Raw genomic sequence first — 13,006 nt, forward strand, 5'->3', positions numbered from 1 at the left:
CACATGGTTACATAAATACACACATAGCTCCCTCCATATATAGCACACCGTATATAATGGACCCTTGCACATAAAACACTTATCTAAATCAAAGGTCAGATAATGTATTGGGTTGTATAGGTTGTAAAGCCCTCAAAGACGCTTTATATTTAGACTTGACAGTGAAACATGAGGACAACAGTCACATATTTTGTATTTTAAAAAATGTAATAAATGTACATTCTTGTTCTGAATAACAACCAAAAATTTTAAATAAGATGAAACAAAACAAAGAAAAGAAAAAACTATTACCATCAACTGTATGGTATTTTCCTTAATCGAATACCTACTTTATTAATCAATCATAAAAAAGGAATACATTTTCTTTTGATAAATTAATTAATTATGTCAGCACTCCCAAAACTCATTCAGCCAAAAGTAAACAGTTATTTCAATATAAAAGCATCAGAGCCACCTACAGGTCATGCCATGAAAATGCCATATCAGTGTTCTGGAGGTCAAAAATATAAATATTTCCTTAAATGTTTTAGATGTTTAAAGCTAAAAAGTTTCATACAGTAACAATTTTACAGTTCAATAATTAAAATGTGTGTGATTCCCCAGAGACCGTACTGCTACATTCTGGGCTTCTGCACAGCACCAGTTACCTATTTTTCGTTTGTGTATTTATTGCAAAGCAGATTAGCTTAAATGTTTTAACTATTGTTCCCCTTTTGCGTTACAGAGTTAGGAAATATAATTCAAATCAACCCCGAACACAAACAAGTAGTCGCACATTGTCCACACCTTGTGTTTGAGCATATTCGAGTTGATGCCCCTTGTACAGGACCGCAGGGGGACACCGAAGGAAGAAAAAGAGGGGATATAAATATGTAGAATGAAAACTGTGGAGCAAATCCATCATGTGTGCACTGTTTATACGGTACTGTAGATTACAAACCAAAAAGGTAGAACTGCTTTGCATCCACATCTTTTGTTTTATGTACTTAATGTGTTTTTAATTTTACCCCCGATCACAAACTCAATGCTAGAACTTGTCAGCGTCAGTTTCACTTGCTGTGCCTTAATGCATTTATTAATGCCTCACAAACACAATACTGATAGGAATCCCCATGCAAAGAAGGTATGCCATTAAAACACATGATCCAGTCTCCACCTGCCTGCAGATGATCCATTGTACTGAGAGCGTTGAGGGTTTAGCTGGAGACTAAATGTCTCATCTAAAGTCTTGAAGGGAGACGGTTTGACTGTAAAATGCTTGCAGATAGTCTGCACTGCGACTCCAACATGTAACCAATACAATTTTGTTATCACTGTAAATACAGCATATTTAGAAGATGGGTCACTACTTAAAAAGCTGATTCCTTTTTCCTTCTACATCAGTGATTTTTTATTTATTTTTTTTTTAACAAGACTGAATCACAGCCGTTGAGTGAAGAGGTAACAGCAATGCTTTGCGTAGTGTTTGGTGTCAGTCTGACTGGTATGAAAAAAAAAAAATCATGAAAACCTCTTCATGCTCTCTTCATCCACTGTTGCACCTGCATGTCTAGACAACTTAGCCTGCCAATGAATATTGCAGATGCCTTACCAAAAAAATAAGTTTTTTGTTCAATTGGACTTTTTGTTTTGCTTTGGACTGACATGGGACCCAAAGCAGTGTCAGCTCAGTTTCTTTCAAATCTATTTCCTGATGGGTACCTTCTAAAGTGCAATTTTAACAAAGTACATATCTTTCCATGAACACTGTACACTGCTGCTACATAGTGCTTGTTCTAATAAAACTGTAAAACTCAACAGGTGAGGTGTGGTTTATTTGTAACACAAGTTGTTGCAGGTTCAATGCTGCCATCAGTCAGAATGATCAAACAAGACTTTCCAGCAGGTTGTCAATTATTTGACATAAAAGGTCAAACTAAGTAGCTGCTATCAATGAATGTAATGCTCTATTTTTTATTCATATCAAGTATACCATTAATGTAATATAAATGTTTCTATTGAAAAGCAGGAAGTTTACTTAGAAGTTGACTTCTGACTGCAATTATGTTGAGTATAAATGCATATTGTTTATTACAATGTAGACCACAAAAGTATCATCATTTAAATCACTATTAGTCGGAAAAATTATGTTCCTATAAATTCTTTCGAGCTAATCCGTTCTCAAACAGACAAAAACAACTGCTTGGCTCTATAAACACTAGTTGGTGAACAACAATAACATCGGTTGGTCCCATTGACATGCACCTTTTTGTCTCTTATTTATTAAACCGCTCAAATCGAGAGTGAATGATTACATCAGTGCGCAGGCCCTGAACTAATACAGCAAGACATGCAGCCTCATGAAGTGATGGCCGTCAGGTGGTCGGCTCCCACGAGAGACGTTGCGTTCGATGCACGCGGCTCATGCAGAGCAATCTGTTTAATTGGACGAGCATTAACCGAAACAGACACTTGTTGACATTAAGTGTTTGGTTTATTTTCGGGATTCACACACACATGTTGCTGCTCTCCACCAGGGATGTGTTTATAGAGCGGATGACAGCAGTCCGTAAACGTATTAAATATATCACAAGGTATTATGAGGCACACTACAAAAAAAAAATGGCAACAGACCAGAAGGATGGGAATATGAAGTAATATGTTACTAATATATATATTTTAAGTAATCAGATACAGACAGCAGGGGTTGTACTGTAGATTGCATACCGACAGATGGAGAATGGAACTGGGGAAAACTAATTTGACTTATACGTAGATCAAAATGCAGACTATCTTTTCAAATATAAGACAAGCCAAAATTATTTCACTTTTACAACTTACTTTCATTTTAGAGTTGAAGCAAATTAAAAATGTAAGCTCTTCTATTGGCTCAATACAGCGCAATATAATGCTACTGTGGTAAGAAAAAGGAAAAAATGAAGAGAACTGGAACCTAAAAACATCTGCATCCTGACTAGAAAAAGGCGGGAACAAGTCCCAATAAAGCAAGACAAGAAATGTGGATAAATACAGCATAAACTCGTTCTGTAAAAATGTAATGTTGAAGTGCTTCATATTATTCACTGCTCCTATCTCATTTACACATATGCATTTGCTTAAATATAGTATGTTGTACACTCAAGTAGTATTCTAACAACCTGAAGACATTTAATTTCTATTTTATTCTTAATAATGAGAAGGTTTGTCACCTCACAAATACTGCTCGAACTGATTTAAGTCACTGCACGTAGAGTTATTATCGACCATGATCTGCTTTGTGATGCACAGACTTATAAAAATATACCTTGACCTTATAGCATCCATTGGCAGGGAGACTAGAGGGAAGTACAATCTACAGCATCATCACAATTGGACATCAGCTGGTATATGTGACGAGACAGGGCGAAGCAGACTTTGACTGTGGAGGTTTTACTTGGTGGAGGCCATGATCTTGATATACTGAAGGGCGCTGTGTGCTGCGTCGTTGTGAGCGTTGCTACAGGAAATGCCGGTGCCATGGCACACGGTGATCGGGGAGGTGGACAGCTCCGCCAGGCACTGGTACTGGCCGTTCACCGTCAGCTCATCTGCAAAGTACAACAGCAAGCTTTACACCCTCGACACGACCCGCGAAGATACAGAAATGTAGTGATTTCTTAGTGGGATTCCCATTCAGCTAATTGCGCTTCCTCCCGTCCTCCAACCCAGGAATCGGTTCAGAGGACGTTGCAAACCACATTTTTGATAAAGATTTGTGGTCAGAATAACCATTAAACGCATTTATAGTCAGTCATTATCTCTCTGTTAAGTAGTTTTAATTTTTAGTGGCATTTAATGCAGAGGTCTAATACGTTACCGCAAATGCAACTAATTATAGACATCATTTAGAGCATTTACAGCTGGTTTTATTAATTCCTCACAGCCGCTTTGTTCCGTCAATGATAAACCCATATTGACTGTCTACTGGTTTTGTTCAATCGATATATCTACTATCAGTATTGGAGCCACAGTCAACTCGGCATCAGGCGTTTTCCCCTTTGAGCTGACCCAAGTGAGAGGAGGAAAGCATCCTGTATCCAAGCAACACTAATGCAGTGTGTGTTTTCTTACCAATGTTTAAGTATGTGGCCTCAAAGCCCTGCTCCATGGACAGCTCCAACATCATCTGAATATAGTCTGTGTTGGGAATGCTCAGTGGGTTTCTTCTCAGTGAAGAAATAGTCTCCGCTGATGAGTTCCTTAAGTTCTCAAATCGGACGCTTGGTTTAGGCGTCTGAATAATGAAATGTAACACAAAAAATGTACACACAATTTAAAGACTTTGAACTGTAAGAGGATGCGCTAAGAAATGCTGCAACTGCCTCCAGTGGTCTCTTCTGACAAGTGAAAAATATTTGACTCACCCATGTGATTTCAGAACAGCCCGACAGACTTTGAAGTTTTAACACCATTTTTTCGGCAGCTGCCTTTTTCGCTCCCTTTTTTGAATTTCCTACAGCTGTCGAAAAACACGAGGCAAGAAGAGATTAACAACAGGATGAACGACAACACAAAATGGCAGACACTTTGATAGATTTCACACAGACGTCTGAGAAGCAGCCGTACACTTCTCTGACAGAGACTCCAGCCTACAGGTAACAGTGAACTCTCTCTTGTGTGGCGGACCAGCCTCCATTAAAACTGTGTATTCAGGAAGACGCCATCCTCTCTGCAACGCTAACTCCTGCAATGAAAAAGAAGAAAGATGAAAAAAAATGAAAAAGATGTGCTAAAATACAATCACACACACACACACACACACGATTAACACACCTGCAGTATCCCCACTGAGTTGGGATGGTTGTTTGTTTCTGCTACAACACCGTTGCTCTCAGACTTCACAGGAGCGCTGCTGTAGAGGATTACGTCACAGCGGTTACCAGACACAGCTGCAACCAATCAAAACTAAATCGGGCAGTCAGTCCAGCAGTTTCATGTCGGTTTTGCAACAATGCAATGCTAAAAAGCTCATAAGAGACAAGGCTTTGACGGACACAACATATTGCTGCACCTAATGGTTATTTTCATTATCAACTAATCTGCAGATTTCTTTCTTCATTAATCATCTCACAAAGTTATAATTGACCAAAGACCAAGAGGATACATTGAAATTGTAAAGTGTAACTCAAAGTCTAAAAGCCGAATACATTTAGTTCACAATCACAGAAGACAAATATTCCCATTTGAGTTTTGTTTTTAACTATTAATCGATTATAATATTTATTGCCAATCAATTTAATTTCAATAATAATTTCAGCTCCACTCACACTGTGCCGGCATCCATCTGCAGAATATTGAGGGCAGCTTCTGCAGCCTGGTGTTTAGCAGCCTTTTTACTAGGACCTTGACCTGGAAAAACAATACAATCACACACACAAAACTACAGATTATGTAATACAATAAAAATAACATTTTTACAGTCAGATAGAAAATATCACCATGACCTCAAGTCACTAAAAAAATGAATATGGTGTATTCTGGAAAATAAAGGTCAACCCTGAATGCTTACTGGAAAGAACGCATAAAATAACGCAATGACACAAATATGTCCCTTTTTAAGAGCATACTGTTGTTTGAAGTTGGCAGATGTAAAAGACTGGGTTATTTATTGTCACCTTCACACGCACATCTTTGCAAATGCTTTTCATCCACTTCTCTGGACCTGCACTATTCTATCCCTGAAGCGAGATACCTCAGTTAAAAAGCATAGGCATAGAGAGGACATACTTAGAGTACACTGCAGCAACAGACACAACTGACAATGAAGCAGTGGTGACACATAATACTTTGAAAGCCGGAGCTCTCTTGCTGAATGACCAACGTATGACTTTTCAAGTCAAATTAAAAGGCTTCATCCAGTAGCGGGCCGCCATCAGCACAGCAGCAGGTGGGACAGTGACTTACCTGTGCAGCCGACTTCTCCGATCTTCAGGCTGAAGACAAAGTGGGGTTGGTGAGCCTCTCCTTCAGCCTTCTCCATCACGTACACAGGAAGGTTGCCACTTTTGGTGCCATATTCATGCAGGATTTGTATCGGCGTCTTCCTGGGATTGGTCCTCTGCAGTTCATGTATATTCGAGCTGTATGGAACAAGCGCCACAACCCGTTAACCGAGACCAGATGAACTGGAGGTTGCTAGTGGACGGCTGCAGTAAACTGTCTGAGCTGCAGATCAGTCAAGTTTACAGACCACATATAATGAATGCCAAAGGCAAAACCAATTTACAGTATTTAGATGCCAAATAATCCTTTTTTTAATACAGTATATACCTCACTGACAACAACTGCCTGCTGCTGACGGGACTTAAGTCCAGTTTGGTCTCAGACTTGACAAATGTTTTTCAAGGCCTCAAGGCTGTGCTGCTGTGAAACGGACAAATGCTCAAGGTCTCAGTCCTCTATGCACATGTTTTGTGCGTCTGTAATAATGTAGACCTGTGAGAATTTCCCACAATTTGAAGCCCTCTAATGTTAAACAATTAAATGACATGACAAGTCTATAAGCATTAGAAGAAGAAAAAACATTGACGGAGCAAGAGCAAGTTTACATGAACATCGTTGGTCTCTGAAGCATAATCGTGTTCACTTGAAATTGAATGTGATCAGATGTTTCTGATACAAGCTATTACTATCATCATATTCTTCACGGGCTATTTAAATTCAAAATGATCTCTTCTACTTCTTTTTTTATACTGGTGCAATTATTTTTTTAAAGAAAATCTACACCTTTGCATGGATCTATGACAGCATACCTTCATATTCTATACATTTCCCAGCCATAACCACCATTTAATTTCATTAAACTGCATATGAAATGTTAGCCTCTCTCTTTACTAACCACATAAATGCTTTCGCCTCAGCCTCCCTGCACATTTCCACTGAACACTATGAAGTTGAGTTAATTAACTGAGGTCTGCTTGTAGTTGCTGCGGTGGACAATGAAGAAAGTATTGCTAAAAGTTTTAATAAATAATTTACAAAGGGGAAAATACCAACAAACATACAACGTAGAGGATATAATTGAGAAATCAAAAATATTAAACACGAGAAAAGAGGGAGAGGAAAGTAAAGAACGCTATGAGGAGGAAAATGAAGCACTGGTTTCACCTGGACACACAGTGTTTAGGACAAATGACAATAAAATACATTAAATACACTGAAGTGCGCTGAGCTGCAAGAAACAATGAGGTAGTTTCAAAAAATCAAAAGCGGGTGTATGTATGATACATTATTACAATGACCTCAGCCTATTAAATGCTGTCAGCGTGTTATTGTATATTTACAGCACACTTTGAACGTAGCATGAGTAATAAATCAACAAACCTCGTGTCCGCGGAGGCTGACTGATATCCTTCTTGAGACATGTTTACACTGTTCTGTCGTTTTGTTTGCGGGCTGACTAAAGATTATATTGCGGGCAAAACTCAGGCACCACTTAAATATAATATTGTGGGCATCTACTAGTTTTGCTATTATGAAGAACGTGAAATGGCCTGAAAATGCTACCAATTCTTCATTGTAACCTGTACTGGGAAAATACGGAATGTAACATCATATCAACATCCGGGTCACAAACGGATCATCTGAAGGAATATGAAGTGTTTACCGCCCCCAGCTGGTGATGGTGGGAAGTTTCTGCCTCGGAGTCCATTTGTTACCAGATTTCAGTCAATTTAAAACCTCATGTCATCTTAAAAACACTGGTTATCATATTCATTTTTTATATTCAGAATAAGCAGCAGCAAGAAAAGAGGAAGAAAGTGTTGAATTTTGGTGGTGAAAATGTTACGTTTTATTTTGTATTTCTATATGAAATATCTGCATATGAATGTACTATACTATATATAAGTACACAATGTACACGTTTATGTATGAACGTGGATGTCTCTGCATATAGGATATTATAGGCAGCATGCAGCCCTCACCTTCATGGGTTTATGTCACTTTGTTTGTTGATTAAAACTTCTTTTTTAATGGAGTAAAACATAATAATAATAATAGAGCCACAGGTAACACATCTTCTCCTTTTTAATGAATCTGTCAATTACTTTTTGTATTAGTTTGATCAATAAATAAAATTGATTGATTGATGGAGATTCATTTGCCTTTATCGACTACTCAATTAATCAACTAATTCTTTTAGCACTATTTGGTAGATTCACATTTTCAACTTTGCCGCATATTTGTGACATTTTAAAAACTTCAAGCTGAACCCTTCACTGGGAAGAGCTGCATTGAGGACATAGCAAGTTACAAATGTAATAGACTGGAACAGAATATTTTAAAGGGTGCACATTTACAATCGAAATGAATAGAAACTACACAACAGTTTGACAATGGCAGTGCATATATAATTTATTGCATCATTGATAGAAAATGTATATATTTTACTTTGTAAGTTATCATGGATGTGTGACAGCTGTTTGTATAAAATTATATTTTCTTCAAATGGTGACAATAATACCATCACATTCATGTTTAAAATTACATTTAAAATAAAATAGAAATAATGTAGAGGATGTTGGTTGTTGCACTTACATCTGGATCAATGTGAATGATTAGCTCAAACAGTTCATTAAAGTTCAACATTAAAACTGTAAATAGAGGAAGGGAGTTGAACTTGTGTGTACACGTTGTGACTCATACCAGGTATAAAATTAAGAAAAATTGTGACAAATGTCTGTATTTCATCAACTGAAGGTCCACTTCCAAGCCTTTTCAGTGCTTTTAGCCACACCCCAAGGTGCATTAGAAATGGAGCTGGCTGAGGTGTTGTTGTTATGAAAATACAAGATAATGTAGGACAAAAACACTTGTATCTCAGGGATCATCTGATGAGTGTCAAGCAGGCAGCAGATTGTTGTCGTCAGTGCGGCAGGCTGGGAGGAGCGGCTTCCGGGATCGGAAACACCACTTTCTTCCTCAGACAGAACGCTGGTTGAGGCATCTGCTTTTTTACTCCGGAGGAATCAGTCTTCTGGCTAACATCTGCATTCACTTTTGTCAGGCAAGAAAAAGGAAAAAATTAAGAGAACTGGAACCTAAAAACATCTGCATCCTGACTAGAAAAAGGCGGGAATAAGTCCCAATAAAGCAAGACAAGAAATGTGGATAAATACAGCATAAACTCGTTCTGTAAAAATGTAATGTGGAAGTGCTTCATATTATTCACTGCTCCTATCTCATTTACACATATGCATTTGCTTAAATATAGTATGTTGTACACTCAAGTAGTATTCTAACAACCTGAAGACATTTAATTTCTATTTTATTCTTAATAATGAGAAGGTTTGTCACCTCACAAATACTGCTCGAACTGATTTAAGTCACTGCACGTAGAGTTATTATCGACCATGATCTGCTTTGTGATGCACAGACTTATAAAAATATACCTTGACCTTATAGCATCCATTGGCAGGGAGACTAGAGGGAAGTACAATCTACAGCATCATCACAATTGGACATCAGCTGGTATATGTGACGAGACAGGGCGAAGCAGACTTTGACTGTGGAGGTTTTACTTGGTGGAGGCCATGATCTTGATATACTGAAGGGCGCTGTGTGCTGCGTCGTTGTGAGCGTTGCTACAGGAAATGCCGGTGCCGTGGCACACGGTGATCGGGGAGGTGGACAGCTCCGCCAGGCACTGGTACTGGCCGTTCACCGTCAGCTCATCTGCAAAGTACAACAGCAAGCTTTACACCCTCGACACGACCCGCGAAGATACAGAAATGTAGTGATTTCTTAGTGGGATTCCCATTCAGCTAATTGCGCTTCCTCCCGTCCTCCAACCCAGGAATCGGTCCAGAGGACATTTTTGACAAAGATTTGTGGTCAGAATACCCATTAAACGCATTTATAGTCAGTCATTATCTCTCTGTAAAGTAGTTTTAATTTTTAGTGGCATTTAATGCAGAGGTCTAATACGTTACCGCAAATGCAACTAATTATAGACATCATTTAGTGCATTTACAGCTGGTTTTATTAATTCCTCACAGCCGCTTTGTTCCGTCAATGATAAACCCATATTGACTGTCTACTGGTTTTGTTCAATCGATATATCTACTATCAGTATTGGAGCCACAGTCAACTCGGCATCAGGCGTTTTCCCCTTTGAGCTGACCCAAGTGAGAGGAGGAAAGCATCCTGTATCCAAGCAACACTAATGCAGTGTGTGTTTTCTTACCAATGTTTAAGTATGTGGCCTCAAAGCCCTGCTCCATGGACAGCTCCAACATCATCTGAATATAGTCTGTGTTGGGAATGCTCAGTGGGTTTCTTCTCAGTGAAGAAATAGTCTCCGCTGATGAGTTCCTTAAGTTCTCAAATCGGACGCTTGGTTTAGGCGTCTGAATAATGAAATGTAACACAAAAAATGTACACACAATTTAAAGACTTTGAACTGTAAGAGGATGCGCTAAGAAATGCTGCAACTGCCTCCAGTGGTCTCTTCTGACAAGTGAAAAATATTTGACTCACCCATGTGATTTCAGAACAGCCCGACAGACTTTGAAGTTTTAACACCATTTTCTCGGCAGCTGCCTTTTTCGCTCCCTTTTTTGAATTTCCTACAGCTGTCGAAAAACACGAGGCAAGAAGAGATTAACAACAGGATGAACGACAACACAAAATGGCAGACACTTTGATAGATTTCACACAGACGTCTGAGAAGCAGCCGTACACTTCTCTGACAGGGACTCCAGCCTACAGGTAACAGTGAACTCTCTCTTGTGTGGCGGACCAGCCTCCATTAAAACTGTGTATTCAGGAAGACGCCATCCTCTCTGCAACGCTAACTCCTGCAATGAAAAAGAAGAAAAATGAAAAAAAATGAAAAAGATGTGCTAAAATACAATCACACACACACACACACGATTAACACACCTGCAGTATCCCCACTGAGTTGGGATGGTTGTTTGTTTCTGCTACAACACCGTTGCTCTCAGACTTCACAGGAGCGCTGCTGTAGAGGATTACGTCACAGCGGTTACCAGACACAGCTGCAACCAATCAAAACTAAATCGGGCAGTCAGTCCAGCAGTTTCATGTCGGTTTTGCAACAATGCAATGCTAAAAAGCTCATAAGAGACAAGGCTTTGACGGACACAACATATTGCTGCACCTAATGGTTATTTTCATTATCAACTAATCTGCAGATTTCTTTCTTCATTAATCATCTCACAAAGTTATAATTGACCAAAGACCAAGAGGATACATTGAAATTGTAACTCAAAGTCTAAAAGCCGAATACATTTAGTTCACAATCACAGAAGACAAATATTCCCATTTGAGTTTTGTTTTTAACTATTAATCGATTATAATATTTATTGCCAATCAATTTAATTTCAATAATAATTTCAGCTCCACTCACACTGTGCCGGCATCCATCTGCAGAATATTGAGGGCAGCTTCTGCAGCCTGGTGTTTAGCAGCCTTTTTACTAGGACCTTGACCTGGAAAAACAATACAATCACACACACAAAACTACAGATTATGTAATACAATAAAAATAACATTTTTACAGTCAGATAGAAAATATCACCATGACCTCAAGTCACTAAAAAAATTAATATGGTGTATTCTGGAAAATAAAGGTCAACCCTGAATGCTTACTGGAAAGAACGCATAAAATAACGCAATGACACAAATATGTCCCTTTTTAAGAGCATACTGTTGTTTGAAGTTGGCAGATGTAAAAGACTGGGTTATTTATTGTCACCTTCACATCTTTGCAAATGCTTTTCATCCACTTCTCTGCACCTGCACTATTCTATCCCTGAAGCGAGATACCTCAGTTAAAAAGCATAGGCATAGAGAGGATATACTTAGAGTACACTGCAGCAACAGACACAACTGACAATGAAGCAGTGGTGACACATAATACTTTGAAAGCCGGAGCTCTCTTGCTGAATGACCAACGTATGACCTTTCAAGTCAAATTAAAAGGCTTCATCCAGTAGCGGGCCGCCATCAGCACAGCAGCAGGTGGGACAGTGACTTACCTGTGCAGCCGACTTCTCCGATCTTCAGGCTGAAGACAAAGTGGGGTTGGTGAGCCTCTCCTTCAGCCTTCTCCATCACGTACACAGGAAGGTTGCCGCTTTTGATGCCATATTCATGCAGGATTTGTATCGGCGTCTTCCTGGGATTGGTCCTCTGCAGTTCATGTATATTCGAGCTGTATGGAACAAGCGCCACAACCCGTTAACCGAGACCAGATGAACTGGAGGTTGCTAGTGGACGGCTGCAGTAAACTGTCTGAGCTGCAGATCAGTCAAGTTTACAGACCACATATAATGAATGCCAAAGGCAAAACCAATTTACAGTATTTAGATGCCAAATAATCCTTTTTTTAATACAGTATATAGCTCACTGACAACAACTGCCTGCTGCTGACGGGACTTAAGTCCAGTTTGGTCTCAGACTTGACAAATGTTTTTCAAGGCCTCAAGGCTGTGCTGCTGTGAAACGGACAAATGCTCAAGGTCTCAGTCCTCTATGCACATGTTTTGTGCGTCTGTAATAATGTAGACCTGTGAGAATTTCCCACAATTTGAAGCCCTCTAATGTTAAACAATTAAATGACATGACAAGTCTGTAAGCATTAGAAGAAGAAAAAACATTGACGGAGCAAGAGCAAGTTTACATGAACATCGTTGGTCTCTGAAGCATAATCGTGTTCACTTGAAATTGAATGTGATCAGATGTTTCTGATACAAGCTATTATTATCATCATATTCTTCACGGGCTATTTAAATTCAAAATTATCTCTTCTCTTTTACTTCTTTTTTTATACTGGTGCAATTATTTTTTTAAAGAAAATCTACACCTTTGCATGGATCTATGACAGCATACCTTCATATTCTATACATTTCCCAGCCATAACCACCATTTAATTTCATTAAACTGCATATGAAATGTTAGCCTCTCTCTTTACTAACCACATAAATGCTTTCGCCTCAGCCTCCCTGCACATTTCCACTGAACA

At 38.9% G+C, this 13,006-nt stretch overlaps 2 protein-coding genes across 4 annotated transcripts; both read right to left on the reverse strand.

The window, feature by feature from the left end:
• Window positions 1-2,228: 2,228 nt before the first annotated feature.
• On the reverse strand, window positions 2,229-7,382 carry prkra (protein kinase, interferon-inducible double stranded RNA dependent activator; the record flags this gene model as incomplete). 2 transcript variants are annotated; one of them, XM_079230665.1, is made up of 8 exons in its annotated part: window positions 2,229-3,566; window positions 4,090-4,252; window positions 4,383-4,477; window positions 4,585-4,702; window positions 4,792-4,870; window positions 5,286-5,367; window positions 5,923-6,098; window positions 7,342-7,382. In XM_079230665.1, 8 exons carry the CDS (start codon window positions 7,380-7,382, stop codon window positions 3,409-3,411), a joined length of 912 nt encoding a protein of 303 aa, XP_079086791.1. In that variant the 3' UTR covers window positions 2,229-3,408. The 2 variants fall into 2 exon arrangements, with proteins under 2 accessions (XP_079086791.1, XP_079086792.1); XM_079230666.1 differs by lacking the exon at window positions 7,342-7,382 and having other exon boundaries at window positions 4,792-4,867; window positions 5,923-6,013.
• A 971-nt stretch (window positions 7,383-8,353) lies between these two features.
• On the reverse strand, window positions 8,354-12,130 carry LOC306747787 (interferon-inducible double-stranded RNA-dependent protein kinase activator A homolog). 2 transcript variants are annotated; one of them, XM_079230886.1, is made up of 7 exons: window positions 12,021-12,130; window positions 11,390-11,471; window positions 10,903-10,978; window positions 10,700-10,817; window positions 10,498-10,592; window positions 10,205-10,367; window positions 8,354-9,693 (listed from the first exon to the last, which is right to left on the reverse strand). In XM_079230886.1, the coding sequence occupies exons 1-7, from the start codon at window positions 12,094-12,096 to the stop codon at window positions 9,536-9,538; spliced, it is 768 nt and encodes a 255-aa protein (XP_079087012.1). In that variant the 5' UTR covers window positions 12,097-12,130; the 3' UTR covers window positions 8,354-9,535. The 2 variants fall into 2 exon arrangements, with proteins under 2 accessions (XP_079087012.1, XP_079087011.1); XM_079230885.1 differs by having other exon boundaries at window positions 10,903-10,981.
• Between the last annotated feature and the right edge of the window lie 876 nt (window positions 12,131-13,006).

Source organism: Taurulus bubalis (genome assembly GCF_910589615.1).
Source record: "Taurulus bubalis genome assembly, chromosome: 15".
Taxonomy (NCBI): domain Eukaryota; kingdom Metazoa; phylum Chordata; class Actinopteri; order Perciformes; family Cottidae; genus Taurulus; species Taurulus bubalis.

Excerpts from the sequence above, each read along its gene's own strand:
- LOC306747787 (XM_079230885.1), bottom strand. The coding sequence starts at position 12,096 with ATGGAGAAGGCTGAAGGAGAGGCTCACCAACCCCACTTTGTCTTCAGC. Across the intron at positions 11,472-12,020 it reads CGGAGAAGTCGGCTGCACAG|GTCAAGGTCCTAGTAAAAAG; the intron begins GTAAGTCACTGT and ends TTGTTTTTCCAG. Across the intron at positions 10,368-10,497 it reads GCTGTTCTGAAATCACATGG|ACGCCTAAACCAAGCGTCCG; the intron begins GTGAGTCAAATA and ends TTCATTATTCAG.